Source organism: Stegostoma tigrinum, chromosome 5 (assembly GCF_030684315.1).
Source record: "Stegostoma tigrinum isolate sSteTig4 chromosome 5, sSteTig4.hap1, whole genome shotgun sequence".
Lineage (NCBI taxonomy): Eukaryota > Metazoa > Chordata > Chondrichthyes > Orectolobiformes > Stegostomatidae > Stegostoma > Stegostoma tigrinum.
The window spans coordinates 78,258,890-78,276,561 of record NC_081358.1 but is presented as its reverse complement, the minus strand read 5'-3'; the positions used below and the strand labels follow the sequence as shown (position 1 = coordinate 78,276,561).

The 17,672-nt window shown below is 40.5% G+C and overlaps 1 protein-coding gene across 4 annotated transcripts in view; it reads left to right on the top strand.

The window, feature by feature from the left end:
• trappc9 (trafficking protein particle complex subunit 9) overlaps positions 1 to 17,672 on the top strand; it is a 169,603-nt gene that overhangs the window by 69,412 nt on the left and 82,519 nt on the right. For all 4 annotated transcript variants that reach the window (XM_059646081.1, XM_059646079.1, XM_059646080.1 and 1 more), the window contains 3 exons: positions 3,110 to 3,326; positions 10,662 to 10,805; positions 17,135 to 17,261. In XM_059646081.1, the coding sequence (XP_059502064.1) occupies positions 3,110 to 3,326; positions 10,662 to 10,805; positions 17,135 to 17,261 (488 nt within the window). The remainder of the gene's footprint in view (positions 1 to 3,109; positions 3,327 to 10,661; positions 10,806 to 17,134; positions 17,262 to 17,672) is intronic.

Genomic DNA, 17,672 nt, shown 5'->3' with positions numbered 1-17,672 from the left:
ACAATGAGTGGGTACTGAATGTGTACAAGCAGGCTCTGGTTGTAAAATGCAGGATATTAGATCCAGCATTCAATTTGATTGATCTAAGTCTTGAACTGGGTGTGTGAAATTCTATCAAAGGGGTTGTAATGTGGTTTTAGTATGGGTACTAGAAGCTAGAAAGGGTGTTCAGGATCCTGTCCTCTGTAGAGAGAATCCATCCACACTTGGTGTTTTTACATCTGAATTGTTGGGACATTGCCGTTCCCATGTGCTTTTCTGCCGTGGTCCAGAGTTCACTTGCCGAGACTGAATTCAAACAAAAGTCTGAGAGTTAAGTGTTTGCTAGTGCCTTGAATCGGTGTTGACTTGGCAACCAATCTAAAACCTTTTCTCATACAGTACCATTTGATGAATCCTTCAAGGTTTGCTATTTTTTCCATTTCCATTTCCATCTCGATGAGCACAAGGAAAAAGTGCTTTGGCAATTTAAAAAAAAATTTTTTGCAGCAATAAAAAGTGAAGCATTCAAGAATTTAGTGTTGCCCATTTAAGATGAAATAAAGCTTCTATTAAATTAGAAACAAAAATAGAAATTGCTGGAAAAGCTCAGCAGGTCTGGCAGCATCAGTGAAGAGAAATCGGTGCTCATGTTTCTGGTCTAGAGCAGAGGACTCGCTGGACCCAAAACGTTAACTCTGATTTTTCTTCACAGATGCTGCTGGACCTGCTGAGCTTTTCCAACAATTCCTGTATTTGTTTCTGATTTAAAACGTTTTCAGTTCTTTGGGTTTTATCTATTATTAAATTAGATTTTCTGGAACCGGCTCTGTTGATAGAGCTCTTCACAATTGTTTTAGATTGCCAAAAAAGGAACATTTAAATTAGCAATTAGTTTTAATAGTGCAAGTATACTATGAAAGCCATGTGATCATCTATTACCAAATGAAGCTGAATTAGTCATGCAATATTGGGCATGTTTACTTAAGGGAGGACACAGCTGTTGGACTGCCTTGCCACTGCATTTGGAGGATCCTGCAAAGGCTAACAGTAGTTTTTCTGTGCTTTGAGGTGCTTGCTGTTGATTTATCCAAGGCTGAAGTATGTAGGAAGGCAAGGATCACTGCTGACCAGTAAAATATGATCTTCATTTTTGGCTTGAGGTGCTGCTCCTCAAGTTTATTTTTCATTCTTAGTTGGCCAAAGGCTAAGCTGGCACATTGGCACCACTGATGAATTTCATTGCTCATGTATGGTTTTTATAAGAGAAGGCTGAAGAGATATGGAAAGCGATCCACATTTTCCCAAGTCTGGCATTAGTTGCAGTAGATTGAGGAAGTGTTGAGCTGTGTGAACTGTTTGCAAGAGGAAATTAGTTTTCTGGGCTGGGTAAATCATTTGTCTGCCTGACAGCAGCTTCTCCTAAGGGACAGTAAAAATGCCTTAGGGATGTTTTAAGGCAACTGTTTGAATGGAATTTGCACATTCTCCCTGTGTCTGCACAAGTTTCCTCCCATAGTCCAAAGATGTGCAGGTTAGTTGGATTGGCTGTGCCAAATTGCCTGTATTGTCCAGGGATAGGTTGGTAAGCCGTGGGAAAGTGCAGGGTTACAGGGATAGGGAAGGGGTTGGGTCTGGATGCTCCTTTGGAGGGTTGATGTTGACTTGATGGAGTGAATAGCCAGCTTCCACACTGTAGGGATTCTAGGATTCCCTGGAAACATGCAGGAATAAAGTCGAGGCATTGGAAAAAGAGAGAATGAACCTTCAAACAAATTCTCTACCTAATGTATCAGGTATCACCTGCCCTCATATGGAGCTCATTGGTGTTCTGAAATGGCTGGTAAATCCTCAATCTTAAGGAAACCCCGAGGAAGATTTTATTCCATCCAAAGCTACAACTATACAGTCAGATTTTCCAAGAATCATATTATGTTTAGATTAGATTACATTTCTTAGAGTGTGGAAACAGTCCCTTTGACCCAACAAGTCTACACCCCTTCTTGAAGCATCCCATCCAGACCCATTCCCCCTATAACCCACACACGCCTGAACACTACGGGAAATTTAGCATGGCCAAACCACCTAGCCTGCACATCTTTGGACTGTGGGAGGAAACTGGAGCACTCGGAGGAAATCCACACAGACAGGGGGAGAATATGCAAACTCCACACAGACAGTCGCCCGAGGCTGGAATCGAACCCAGGTACCTGGTGCTGTGAGGCTGCAGTGCTAACCATTGAGCCACTGTGCCGCCCCTGTTGATAGCATTGAAAATTATCTATGCACTTACACCTGTTTCTGTACAGTTCTATTTGATGTAAAAGAAGTTCCAAAAACTGCCCTTTCTCTGTAATCGATCATTTGGATATGCACCTCCGCTTGACCTACTTTATGATACATCTGTTCTTCTGATGTAACCAACACCACATTGATTGCATTAACCAGACCTGTTGGGAATGCACATGGTTGCTTTGCATCGCAGAATAAAAAGAATTGGTTAGAAAAAATATGCAGTTCACAGCATAGAACTGTGGAAAAATGCATTTTGGTGCTCCTCAAAGCTCAGCTTTAAACTTAACCCTCCAATTAAAACAAACTTTACAAGTATAGATACCATGATATTACACACTGAATATTGAAAACTGTTATGAATGAACAGTTCTACCTTTAAGATGGAAGGCATTTGCACATTGGATATATTTGACGAGAAGCTTTATGGAAGAGGCATAACTTGTTAGTGTTGATCTTGTCTAATCATTAATGTAATTTGAAGAACAGTTGTCTTTGTCAGACTGGCACAGTTTACTTGATGATATAATGTTTATAGCTGAAAGAATAGAGAGAATTAATGGAATAGACTGTTTCGTTCATTAAAGGACACAGGTTGCAAGACCACTAATTCAACATTAGATGTTGATGTTGAGCAGAAAAGGATAATAGATTTTCCACCTGACCAAAAATCTTCCATTTTGCAAATCTTCTTTAACCAATTTAGTTACTGCACCAAGATGTGCTTTTTCACCTCCATCCCCCACAAACTTAATAAAATTATCTGTATGCTCATGCCGAATAATAAATTTTAACATGATTGGTATTTCCTAGATCATGAAATTGTTATATCTTTTAGCTTTCTGAAGAGGAGAAGATTCAGCGATATAGTGTCCTTTCTGAGTTATATGACCTGATAGGTTTTCATCGTAAAGCTGCCTTCTTCAAGCGTGTAGCGGCAATGCAATGTGTGACACCATCAATAGCTGAACCTGGGTGGAGAGCTTGTTACAAGCTGCTGTTAGAGACATTACCTGGATATAGCCTGTCATTGGATCCCCAAGACTTCAGCAAAGGTAAAATTTGATTCTTCTGTCTTGTTAAGTTTGCATTAAGCTTATGCATCCTAAATTTTAGTTCATAATCAATATTAATCCACGTAAATCACAGCCTACTTCCATCAGTTAAAGTGCCAAAATCGAATGTTGATATTCGGTGCTAGATTTGACTGAATGGCTGTTTATTCAGTAATGTTCAAGTATTACTGGCTTCTCTTTTTTAAAAAAAAAATCAATCCATCAATCACCAGACTCGGACTGTTGAATAAGACACTGGTTTTGTTTGTGGTGGTCACCATTTCAATTTTTGATCAAAGAAATAAGAGGTGTGCTTCTTGAATGGAAGGTATTTGCACATTTTTTGCTTGCTGTATCAAATCAAGGCCACCAGGAAAAAGTTGAGAACAGCCAAATTCACACTATGTAGGAGCATTCATGTTAATGGAGAGTTCCGATACATTGGTCTATCTGCCTCAAATGAGTCTGAACCCTTGTCACAATTGAAAGGTACTGTACAAGCTCAGCTGTGTATGCAGCAAGCTGCAAATCAAAATACTTATTTTCTTAAAACTTTACTGTCATTGATTATGTTGCAGTGAAATGATTGTTATGATCTGAGACCAAACAACTGATCGTAACACAAATTTGGCAAGGCATTAGGGCGCATTTTTAAAATTAAAGGTAGACACTGTGCAAGATCCAGGGGGCTTTAGTGAGAGAATGAAGGCACATGGCTTTGAACAAAGAACATTTGAGCTTCCTGCTCAGAATAGTGATGCAAGATGCAACATATGTACAGCTTATACTGTGACACCCAGGTTAAACACGTAATAGGTAATTGTCTATGATTGAGCTATTTGAGTTAGCTATACTATTTTCCTGTGTTATGCCCATAACCTTTGATTCTCCCCTTGATTACATTTTTTTTTTCTATCCCTGCCTTGAATGTTTTTAATTGTGAACCTCAATAACCCTCTGCCATAAGAATCCCACTGACTTGCTATTCTGAGAGAAGAAGTTTTTCCTCTTCTCTGTTTAGTTGTGTGGCCACTTTGTCTGAAATGATGCCTTCATGTTCTAGATGCTCCACAAGGTGAAATGAACTATCTACCATATCTACCACCACAAGCACTTTTTTTTGCATGTTTCAATTCATTTACTTATTTATTCATTCATTGAACACCAGTGAGTAAAGGCCCAAGCTACTCAAACTCTCCTCATAACAAAGCCTCTCCATAACACAGATCAAAGTGGACTACCTCCAATACGGGATAAAAAAGTGTGGAGCTAGATGAACGCAGCAGACCAAGCAGCATTTTGGGATCACAAAAGCTGATGTTTTGGGCCTAGACCTTTCATCAGAAAAGTGGGAGGGGGAGGGGGTTCTAAAATAAATAGGGAGAGAGGGGAAGGTGGACCGAAGATGGATAGAGGAGAAGATAGGTGGAGGGGAGTATAGGTAGGCAGGAGATAGGTCAGTCCAGGGAGGACAGACAGGTCAAGGGGGCGGAATGAGGTTAGTAGGTAGGAATTGTGGGTGTGGCTTGAGGTGGGAGGAGGGGATAGGTGAAAGGAAAAACAGGTTAGGGAGGCAGGGACGAGCTGGGCTGGTTTTGGGATGCAGTGGGGAGAGGGGAGATTTTGAAGCTGGTGAAATCCACATTGATACCATTGGGCTGCAGTGTTCCCAAGTGGAATATGAGTTGCTGTTCCTGCAACCTTCAGGTGGCATTGTTGTGGCACTGCAGGAGGCCCAGGATGGACATGTCGTCTGAGGAATGGACGGGGGGAGTTGAAATGGTTCGTGACTGGGAGGTGGAGTTGTTTATTGCGAACCGAGTGGAGGTGTTCCGCAAAGCGGTCCCCAAGCCTCCGCTCGTCCTCACATACCACCCCACCAACCTCTGGATACAACGCATCATCCTCCGACACTTCCGTCATCTGCAATCTGAACCCCGCCTCCCCACCGAAGACATTTTTCCATCCCCAACCTTGTCTGCTTTCTGGAGAGACCTCTCTCCCCATGACTCCCTTACCTGCTCCCCACACACCTCCAAACCCACCACGCTCAGCACTTTCATCTGCAACCTCAGGAAGTGCTACACTTGCCCCCACACCACCTCCCTCACTCCCATCTCAGGCCCCAAGAAGACTTTCCACATCAAGCAGATGTTCACCTGCACCTCTGCCAATGTGGTATACTGCATCCCCTGTACCTGTTGTGGCCTCCTCTACATCAGGGAAACCAGGCGGCGGTGGCTTGGTGATGGCTTTGCAGAACACTATGCTCTGTTCGCAATAAACAGCTGCACCTCCCAGTCGCGAACCATTTCAACTCCCCCTCCCATTCTTCAGATGGCATGTCCATCCTGGACCTCCTGCAGTGCCATAACAATGCCACCTGAAGGTTGCAGGAACAATAACTCATTCGCCTGAGAACCCTTCAGCTCAATAGTATCAATGTGGATTTCACCAGCTTCAAAACCTCCCCTCCCTGTACTGCATCCCAAAACAAGCCCAGCTCGTCCCCGCTACCCTAACCTGTTCTTTCTCTCACCTATCCCCTCCTCCCACCTCAAGCCGCACCTCCATTTCCTACCTACTAACCTTGTCCTGCCCCCTTGACCTGTCCATCCTCCCTGGACTGACCTATCCCCTCCCTACCTCCCCACCTCCACAGGCTCCATCCCCGCCCCTTTAACTTGTCTGTCTCCTCTCCACCTATCTTCTCCTCTATCCATCTTCAATCCACCTCCCCCTCTCTCCCTATTTATTTCAGAACCCACTCCTACTCCCCCTTTTCTGATGAAGGGTGTAGGCCCGAAACGTCAGCTTTCGTGCTCCTACAATGCTGTTTGGCCTGCTGTGTTGATCCAGCCCTATACTTTGTTATTTCGGATTCTCCAGCATCTGCAGTTCCCATTATCTCTGATACAATCTACCTCCAATGTGGGTATGTTTTTCCTTCGATAGAAGAGTGAAAAATGTTGACAGTAATCTAGTAGTCTAAGTAGTGCTTTACACAGTTTCAGCAAGACCTCTCTGCTGAACCTGTAGGCCTTTCTTTAATATGGTTTATGCATATGGGCCCTCAAGTTGTTTTGCAACTTTCTGTAGCCTTTTTCCATTTAAATTAATTTAACAGTTCAGCTATTCTATTCTTTCTGCCGAAGTGCATAAACCCACATTTTCGAATGTTACGTTCCATCTGCCAAACTATTCCCCATTCACTCATCCTGTTTATAACTCTTCTGTTTGTGTTGTCCACACCAATTGCTTTGCCATTTCACTTTGTCATCTGTAAACTTGACTGTAGCACGTATACTTCTATTTTGCTCATCTGAGTTGTGAATATACATTGCCAATGTCTGCGATCTGAACACTGATGCTGTTAGCACTCCACTAGTTAAAGGTTGTCATCCCGAATATGTGCCCCTTTTTCCAACTGTTTTGTATTCGTGAGCCAGTCATCCAACCATGGTAAAGTGCAACTTGTATCACCATGAGTTCTAATAGAGTGGCCAGAAGTGTGGTACCTTTTTCAGTTTTGTTTGGAAATCCAAATAAATTCTCTGTTGGTTTCCTTTTTACTATGTTGTTTATCTCTTCAAAAACACTGTGATAAATTCATTAGGCATAATTTTCCCTTCATGAAACCAATCTGACTCTGCTTGAATATTCTACATATTTCTGCTATTGAAATGTCTGTAATAGATTACAACATTTTTCCAAAGGTCGATGTTAAGTGAACTGGACCATAGCTTCCTCCTTTTGTTTTTGTCTCCGTCCCTTGTTGAATGAAGATGCTATGTGAGCAGTTTTCCCAGTTCTCTGGGGGACCCTACCAGAATTTATGCTTTCTTGAAAGATTAATACCAGTGAGGATGATTATATTTTTCCCCACTCAACTGCTCAATTACTTAGTTCTTCGGGAATGTGATTGTCAAGACAGACAAAATATATGTTAAACTTCTCTGCCATTTCCTGGCGATCCATTTTTATTTCTCCTGTTCTCTCTTGAACACCCTAAGATGCACGTCAAATAAAAGTACAATTGAAGCACATCCTCTGGATATCCTTCCAATACCACTGACTCCATGGATATGAAATCTTAGGAAGTTAATAAAGAATTACAGTTCTTTACTTGTGCCAATCTAGCCTTGAAGCTCCCTCTCAAAAGACAGCCTGTCATGTCCTGTCTCAATGGCTCTTTGCTGTTTGCCTGCTGAGCTTGAAAACTACACTTCTTTACTTAATAACAAGCAGACTTACAGCTTTTTGCTGACAGCTTAATCAAGCTAGAATTGGCCTTTTCCTCTGAGCTTTAATGCATATCCAATTGTATGCATTGCAACCCTGACTTAGCTGTGCTGATTGTTAGTAGCATATGACGTCTGTTGAGCCCAGACAGTTCCCAGAATCTTTGTGGAGCTTTGCCTACTAATTCCTTAAACATTATCTTGAGTTCTATAATACAGACATATTCAACTACTCCTGACTACTCACTGAGTCCGCTGCGCAGATCTCATTTGGTTCAGTTACATGTCCAGTAGGACTAATAGAAGCAGAGCTACCTCTCATGGAATGTTTAGCTTTCTATCTCTCTCTTTCAATGACTTTGACACTGTCTGGGACCTTTTTGAATTCTGTGGACCTTTTGAACTATGTTCAGGGACAGTTTGAAACCCTTGCTCCTTCCTATTTTGGGCAGAATTGCAAGTAGCCAATAGTTTGGAACATCCGCCTGTAACATCCCCTTGGAACTGAGTGTGCTTTGCATGTTAAATTCTCGGACTGCTGGCTTTGATTGTAAAACAAAGGTTACAAACAAAGATGGAAGAAAAAAATAGAATGTGGTACACTGTGGTCACAATACAGCTGTAATAGGTATGCCAATAATTATGCCTCACTCTTCCACATGTTGCCAACAAAAGGTACAACTGTAAAATCCCACTGAAACCACTGACATTTAATTTTCCTGACTGTCAGCCACCTAGCACAAAGCAGACCACACCAGGTTCCTTTTGTAGCATTAGGGATAACTATTTGTTGGAACACAAATTTTTTTTCACAGCTTTTGTAAAAATTAAGGTTTCTAGTTAATTCAGCTTAAACTACACCCCTTCAATATCCCCAAACTTGATCAAAATTAAAACAGAAAAAAAAGTCAAATAGTTTAGAAAAGAATATAGATAGAGCAAACAAAATTCTGAAGAGCAACAGACCAGACCACAAAGTAGACAATGCTTTTTCCATCAAAGCCCTTTTCTGTTTTTGCATTGTTCAGATACAGTTTAACTCTGTGGTGATAGATGCCCCTCCACTTGATCAAGTGGACTTGCGTGTCTTTTTTGTCAGAATTATTTCTTTTAAGCTCTCTAGGGTTTTCTCTCCACTGCATGGAGAGACAGATGCTGTCTGCAGGCTCCAAATGTTTTCAAGTAACTGCAGTGAACATGTTTTTAAACCCTGCGGCTCCACCGATCAGATGGCTTTTAACTGGCAGAAACTTGAAAGCTTTTTGTCCGACTGTTGATTCTTCGTGTTTTCCTCTTTTTATTTCCAAAAGACATTTTTATATTGCACAGCTCAACATCATTTAAATTTGATTTTTAAGTTCCAAAACTTCCCTTTGCATTTTGAAGCAGTCCAATTTGCAGTTCAGTTAGTTTTCATTTTTAGGGACTACAATGATCTCTTGTACTGGTGTGAACAGTTGATGAATTTGAGCAAATTGTGCATAATCCACTGGTTAGGTTGTGCTGCTGATCAGAAATTATCTATCTGTGATCGATTTCTTATCAACCTTTTGTTGATTTTTCTTCTGCCACCAACTGTTGTTTGCTTTTTATGACACTTCCCATCATATTTCTGTTTTTGTCTATTGTGGCATAATGCTGTTGTTAACTCCTATTCCTGCACTGGGATGGCTTAGATCTAATTACCTTAATCTAATGTAACTTGAATGATTGTAATGTATGATAGTGGTTCAATCCACTTGTAGACCAAATGTAGATTGACGAAAAAAACATCTGTATTGAATATGCTCAGTATTTATAAATGTGTTTATTCAGATCTGGCTTGGTCACATTTACATGTTATTATTGGTAATGTATTCTGCTTAATTGCCTTTGACATCCTAGCCATTCTCCAGAATTCTGTTTAGTTGCTGACTTAGTTTTCTGTTTCCACAATGAGTTCTTTTGATGGGGGCCATATTTACTTATGTCTGCTGTCTTTGTACCTGCTGTGAGTGCTTAAGAAGTTTCCTCTGCATCTCTATTCAGTTTTAAGAATACCATTTAATGGATGTGAGTTTGCTCGCTGAGCTGGAAGGTTTGTTTTCAGACATTTCGTCACCATTCTAGGTAACATCATCAGTGAGCCGCCGACGAAGCATTGGTGTTACGTCCCGCTTTCTATTTATCTGTTTAGGTTTCCTTGGGTTGGTGATGTCATTTCCTGTTCTTTTTCTCAGGGGATGGTAGATTGATTTGGAGCCAATGTGTTTGTTGATGGAGTTCCGGTTGGAATGCCATGCTTCTAGGAATTCTCGTGCATGTCTCTGTTTGGCTTGTCCTAGGATGGATGTGTTGTCCCAATCAAAGTGGTGTCCTTCCTCATCTGTATGTAAGGATACGAGTGATAGTGGGTCATGTCGTTTTGTGGCTAGTTGATGTTCATGTATCCTGGTGGCTAGCTTTCTGCCTGTTTGTCCGATGTAGTGTTTGTCACAGTTCTTGCAAGGTATTTTGTAGTTTCTACACTACATCGGACAAACAGGCAGAAAGCTAGCCACCAGGATACATGAACATCAACTAGCCACAAAACGACATGACCCACTATCACTCTTATCCTTACATACAGATAAGGAAGGACGCCACTTTGATTGGGACAACACATCCATCCTAGGACAAGCCAAACAGAGACATGCACGAGAATTCCTAGAAGCATGGCATTCCAACCGGAACTCCATCAACAAACACATTGATCTGGAGCCAATCTACCATCCCCTGAGAAAAAGAACAGGAAATGACATCACCAATGCAGGAAATGACATCACCAACCCAAGGAAACCTAAACAGATAAATAGAAAGCGGGACGTAACACCAACGCTCCATCGAAGGCTCACTGATGATGTTACCTAGAATGGTGACGAAATGTCTGAAAACGAACCTTCTAGCTCAGTGAGCAAACTCGCATCCAGAACCTCAACCTGAGCTACAAATCTTCCCAAAACTCGATACCATTTAATATTTGAACTCTGGTTACATTCATGAAATTAATGTGTGTCTCAATTTTATTTCTCTGTGTACAATTATTCTCATTTGTAATTCTAAATTAATATTGCAGGAACTCACAAAGGCTGGCCAGCGCTACAAATGCGGTTACTCCACGAACTTGTTTACGCTTCAAGACGAATGGGAAATCCTGCACTTGCAGTTCGCCATCTGTCCTTCTTGCTTCAAACCATGCTTGATTTTCTCTCTGATCAAGGTAGGTATACAGTTATGTGGAATATGGCTATTTTATGTTGGGGTTAGTCTTGAGCTAATGTTTTGTGACAAAATAATTATCTTGATGTGGTTTATTTGACTATGCTTGAGATCTCTGGACACAATACCAGAGTAGTTTAAAAGTTAGCTGTAGCCCAGATATTATACCAAGTTTAGCTTGATATCTTAATTTTCTTTTAAGATTTGTCTGTTTCTGAAAATTGAGGAGTCATTTGCTTTTGACTAGATGATGTGGTGATCACTAATTGTTGAATATGTCAATGCCATTCTACTCTAAGAAAGCTTGCTAACTGTTTTTGTGATGTTTAAGAAACTGCAGTTGTCTGCTGGTTCTTTGAATTATTTGTATTTTGCAAGAAAATAATTAAAAGTCACTATCAACTCTTAAAACGACAATAAATGGAAGAAACAAAACATTCAGTTATATAAAAGCATAATTTAACATTTTGATTGTTTTCTTTACAGTTTTGAAATGCAAATCCTTTTGTCTTTCGTATGTTATAATCGGGTAATTGTCATTTTACTTCTCTTGAGTAAGAAACTAAATTCACAGGTATTAGATGTAAGCAGTAGTTTGAAAAGGAACAACATTGAAGAGAAGGGGCAAAATAAAATGCATTGCATTGTTTAACTAAATTACTGTAATCTTTGCAGATAATTTTAGATCCGTTGCGTGTTTATAAAATGTCCTGTTTTTGCTCAACATTTCCAGTAATTATATGTTTTATCTCTTGGTTATTGAGTGGATGATGAGTGGAGATAATGGATATGGAGCAGGAACACTGGGAAAGAAATATGGCAGGGTATGAGAGCTTATTGAGACAGTGGAGAACAAAATGGATTTGAGGAATCTAGTAAGTCAGGAATGTAGGTTAGTTTTGGAAGGAGATCATTTTGTCTAATTTGGGATTTACATCTCTGGAGTGAAAAGGTGACTAACTCTGTATTTTGTTAAAGGAAAGTAGAATTTGGCCAAAGAAAACTGATCTGCTGTAGATCTCAATGTGCAAGTGGGTGGGCAGTATTCAAAACAAAATTGGCAAGAATGCAAGCCCAACATGTACACTTCACCCTGTGTACAACAAGCCTGGGAAATTATGGGCACCTGGGAATGTTGTGGACTGGATAAGAGGGAAGAGGGCAGCTTTTAAAAGGCTCAAAGGGAACAAGTTAATGGTGGCCTAAATGCAGGAGAAGAATGCCTTGGAGCAAATAAGAGTGCAAAGCAGGTGCATGAAAAACAATAACGGTTAAGATTAGAGAGAATCCCCAGATATTCTTTAAGTATAACCGGGGAAGATGATAACCAAGGAAAGAGAAGGGCCCATGAGGGACTAGGGACAATCTGTTTGAGGAGCCAGACTGGTTTTGGCTGTTAAATAAGTACTTCAGATTTGTTTTCATTTTGGAAAATGAGGATGCGGGCATGGAATTTTGGCATAGGTCCAAGAGGTTCTTGAGCAGATTGACAATGAGCGAGAAGGTATTGGAGGTTTGGTCAGGTTTTTGAAGGGAACAAATCCCCAGGCCTGGTTGAGTTGCGTCTGGGAGATGAGGGAGGAAATTGGAAGGGCTGTGACCCAAATTTTTAATTGCTGTCTATCTACAAAAGAGGTGATGCAGCTGATGTGGTTTAATTTTTCAATAAAGGTGGTAGAGATAAACTTTATTTCCTGTTCACTTGTGGGACATATATGTTGTTGGGTGACTAGCATTTATTGCTTTCTCTAGGTGCCCTTGAGAAGGTAGAGAGCTACTGCCTTGAACCGCTGCAGTCCATGTATTGTAGGTTGACCAACAATCCCTTAGAGAGGGAATACCAGGTTTTGATCCAGTGACAGTGAAGGAACGGCGATTATATTTCCAAGTCAGGTGGTGAGTGGCTTGGAGGGGAACTTGCAGGTGGTGGTAAGTAGGTAACATGCACAACAAGTCAAGAGGGAGCAGTAGATTTATTTAAATTTCCAAAAAGTATTTGATAAGGAACCACATGTTAGACTACTTCATAAGTCAGAGCCTGTGGTATTAGGTTCGTGTATTAGCACGGATAGAGGATTGGCTAACTGATAGAAGACAGGGAGTTGGGATAAGGAGGGCATTTTCAGGGTAGCAACCTGTGACTGGTGAAATGCCACAAGAATCAGTGTTCAAACCACAGTTATTTATAACACACATCAATTATTTGAGTGAGGGAAGTGAACATACGACAGCGAGTTTGCAGATGATATAAAAACAGGTGGGAATGCAAGTGGTGAACATGACACAAAGTGTATGAGGAAGAGAAAGTCAGACTGAGAGAGTGTAATTACACACCAGAGATTTCTGATGGAGATACTTGGCCTCCATTTAGAATGGCAGTGTTTGATCACAGATTGTCAGCATGACTTTGTCATAGGGAGGTCATGCCGAACAAATGTAATTTAGTATCTCACAGAACTGGCCAAGTGTGTAGAATAAAGTAGAGCAGTTTTTTAAAAATTCATTCACGGGATGAGAGCATTGCTGGCTAGGCACCGTTCATTGCCCTTTCCTAATTGTGCAGAGGGCATTTAAAATTCAACCACATTGCTGCAGGTCTGGAGTCATATGTAGTCCAGACCAGGTAAGGATGGCAATTTCCTTCCCTATGGATTTTTACTGACAGTCGTCAATGGATTCTCAGTCGTCATTGGGTTCTTAATTCCAAATACTTATTGAATTCAAATTCCACGGTCTCCCGTGGTGGGATTTGAGCTTGGATCTCCAGACCATTATCTGGGTCTCTGGATTATCAGTCCAGTGATGATACCTCCTAGGCTATTGTCTCTCTGGCATGATCAAGTTCATGTGGATTTCAGCAAAATATTTGACAGTCCCATGTGGGAGCCCAGAAAAGAAGACCAAAGCACATGGAATAAGTAGTAACTTTGTAAGTTGGATCTAAAATTAGCTTAGTGGTAGGAGACAGAGGGTGTTGATAGAAAGCTGTTTGTGTGACTGGAGGCTGTATGCAGAGGCATACCACAGGGATTGGTGCAGGGCTCCTCGTTGCTTGTGATATATGTAAATCATGTGTGATACAGGAAAAAATGTGTGGGCTATGATATGTAAGTTTGCGGGTGACAGTGAGGAAGAATGCTTTAGATTATAGGAGGATGGATTGGGTAGGTGGGCATTAGAGTGGCAGATAAAGTTTAACCCTGAAATGAGAGCTGGTGCACTTTGGAAGAAATAATTAGAAAAAGGAGTAACGATGAATGACAGAATATGAGGAGGCTCAGAGGAACAGAGGTATTGGAGTGCTTGACCATAGATCCATGAAGGCAGCAAGACAGGTTAGCAGTGTGGTTAAGAAAATGTGTAGGTCTTTTGTCTTTATCAGTCATAGCATAGATTATAAGAGAAGGGAGGTTATAGTGGAGCTATGGAAAGCTTGGTTAGGCTACAGCTGGAGTACTGTGTGCACGTGTGGTCACTGTACTATACACAGGTTGTGATTGCAGTTGAGCAGTGCAGAAGTAACTCTGGAATGGAGGAGTTTAGCTCTGAAAAGAGCTGGATAAGCTTATGTTGTTTTCTTCGGACCAGAGAAGGCTGAGAAAGACCTGATTGCAATGTAGAAGGTTGAGAGGTATGGGCAGGGTAGATCAAAAGCAGCTGTTCCCCCAAGTTGAGATAATTAAGAGGGGGCATAATTTTAAGGTGAAGAGCAGGAGGCTGACGGGGGATTTGAGGAATGTTTTCATGGTGGATATATGGAATGCACTGCCTGCGGTGTATATTTGAGGTGGGAAACTTCACAATCTTGAAGTATGTGGATGAAAACTTGAAATGTTATAATATTCAAGGCTGTGGGCCAAGTGCTGGAAATTAAAACCGGTGTAGATTAAAGTAGTTTCTGTTGGTGCAGACTTGATGGACTTATAAATTGACTACCCTAGTCTGGTAAAATGGTTGATTAACACATTCTGAACAGTTGTCAGTGGAAAACTTAAACTAAAATGCCAAATGCTGGCAATGCACAACAGATTTGTATGATTCTGATTAGTTAATAAGAATGGAACCAAATGGTGCAGTGTCATCCAACTGGATGGATGTTGGAGGAAATTGAGGTCATCCGTCGTGTAAAAGGCTATGGGCATTTTGAAAGAGATGAGGAAAGATAGTTTATGTCACTCCATGTGGGAGGCCACTTATGATTTTTGATAAAGAGCACTTCACAACTGTGGTAGGGACAGTAAGTGATATGGAGGATTGAAATGTAGAATTCTGGGACAGATGGCATTGGTTTGAGAATTGGCAATGCTTTCAAGGCTTTTGGGATGAAAGATAGGTTGAAGATTAGTCTTCAACAGCTGCTTTCATCTAATCCTACACTTCCAAATTTCAATTGCTCCACTCTTGGTAACCATGCCTTTGGCAGGTGATACCTAAAACTCCGCAATTAATTCCTTAACCCTTCCTGTTTTGAGGTTGGTTGGCTCGCCGAGCTGGTTTGTTGTTCTGCAGATGTTTTGTTACCATGCTGGGTAACATCCTCCGTGCAGCCTCCGATGAACCATCGGTGTGTTTTCCTGCCTGGTTTTAAACCTTGCTGTTTCCTCACCTAATTTTCCTCTTGTAGGGTGCTCCTCAGGACTTATTGCAGCACAGGGGCGACCAAGCCTTGCCTTTTTTTACAGCATCAGCTGCTGAATTGCACCAAAAAAAGTTTTTAAATGAGCTTATATTGGTTGCGTGTATGAGTGAATGTGTAGTTAGGCAAATTTGTATATCAAGTGTGGAAAGAGGATAGAATGCTAAGATAGATTGGATCAATAATGTTGGAGGAAGGTGGTGCTAATTAGATTAATATGTTCCAACTCCTCAGTAACTATCTAACGTTTCCACAACAGCTATTCAGAGAAGTAAATTGGGGTGCTTTTCAGAAGACTCTAGATATAAGGGAATTACCCAATAGAGCTTGAAACTTCCTGGGAAATTCTGATGTAGTCATGAAATTTGGATTTCTAACGGATCTGAACATGCATCTTGGGCAGTACATCTCGTCCACAACTATCTGGAAATGAGAATATCTGGACCAAACTCCATGTGCTGATTTAACTGCTGTTTAGCTGAAGTGCTGTATGTGAACAAAGTTGTCATTTTTGTTAAGTTTGTATGTGTTTCCTTCTTCTGTTTGGTATTCATATGCTTGTCTACCTTTTGTAGATTTCAGTTCTGCAGAAAGGTCTCAAATATTCATTTGTTTGTTGTCTTCATAGATGCTGACAAATCTGTTGTGCGTTGCCAGCATTTGGTGTTTTAGTTTAAGTTTTCCATTGACAACTGTTCAGAATGTGTTAATCAACCATTTCACCAGACCAGGGTAGTCAATTGGTAATTCAAAGTCGTGCTTTAAGTTGAAATATTTGAATTATCTGGGATTTCAACTCATATACTATAATTGATACTGAATTAATAATTTTACTGGTTTACATTTATCTGATCCATCATTGCTAGCGAATTATTTCCTGCCTCATGTATTGCAATAGTAGTTTGTGCTTTGTGTTAAAATAATTATTCTATTTTAGCTTGATCTGTGGACGATGTGCCTGGCCTTGTGAACTTTCTGTTGAAAGATTATTTTCCTGGGCTTGACTGCACAAAGACATTAATTTATAATGTAAATAGCTGAGAGCTAATTGCATTTTTAAGGCTTTTTGTAACTTCTACTCAAAGTTAGGGTTAACATCGTGAAATGGGAACTGCTGCTTGATGCATTGAAGTATCTTTGCTGGGTAGGATCTGTTGATGAATTAGTGCTTTACATATTCAGCATTGCTTGTATTATTGCTGTTTTTTGTATACTGATCCAACAAACTTGGTCATAAGGTTCCAAGTGCCTGATTTCAATTAACTGTACAAAGTTTACAAATGATGTGGAAGTTCCAACAGTCTTGATTTGATTTGGCTTTAAGTAAAATGCTGAGGAATAGTTTATGATCTGAGATTATTCTGCATTTCATAATGATGGTTCTTATGGAATAGGCTGCTGCTTTGGCTAAGATGTGGTATGTAACCTAATTACACGTACCAACTGTTCAGGAGAATACTTATTTTGGTCAGAATATAGTTTAAGGCCATAATTGTGCAACCTTGCAAGACCTCTTGATAAAGGATCTCACATTCTCGCAGAAATTGAGTACCGTCGCTTCAGGTCATTTTCTACGCCTGGTCAATTTTATTATTTTCCACAGTTGCATCCTGACCAAGAGGCTAAAATTTGGAGCTCTTGTTGAGCAAAGAACCCAGTGAAATACTGTTCTTTTTTATGGTTATGTTTTGCAGAGAAAAAGGAAGTTTCTCAGAGTTTGGAGAACTACACCACAAAATGTCCTGGTACTATGGAAAATGTCACACTACCTGATGGTGTGAAATTACCTCCAGTTCCTCTCTCAAAACTTCCGATGGTCAGGTAAAACTTCTTTATATTCTGAAGAATAGAATAATGTCACAATTTAGCTAGTGGTGCCTTTAGGCAACCTCTCACAATATGGACATTGTAATCTTGTGCCTTCCTTGCTGTTTTTGTCCATATTTAGATGAAGTTCGATTTGCAAACTTGACCAAAGCCCTTAGAAGCATTTCATAGTCAATGACTCATTGGAATTCAAATCACAGTTAATGGGAGTTTTCCAAGTTTGATCCATCCAAAGATGGATTAGCCATGAGCATCAAATGATCATTATGATTGAAGTAAACAAATTGTCCTGTCAGAGTTTATCCACCCAGTGATCAAAGTCCCATACTATGACATCAAGTTGTTCCAAAACTATCCCAAAGTTCTGTCTGCACTTGAGGGAGATGGTGATGTAGTTTTAAAATG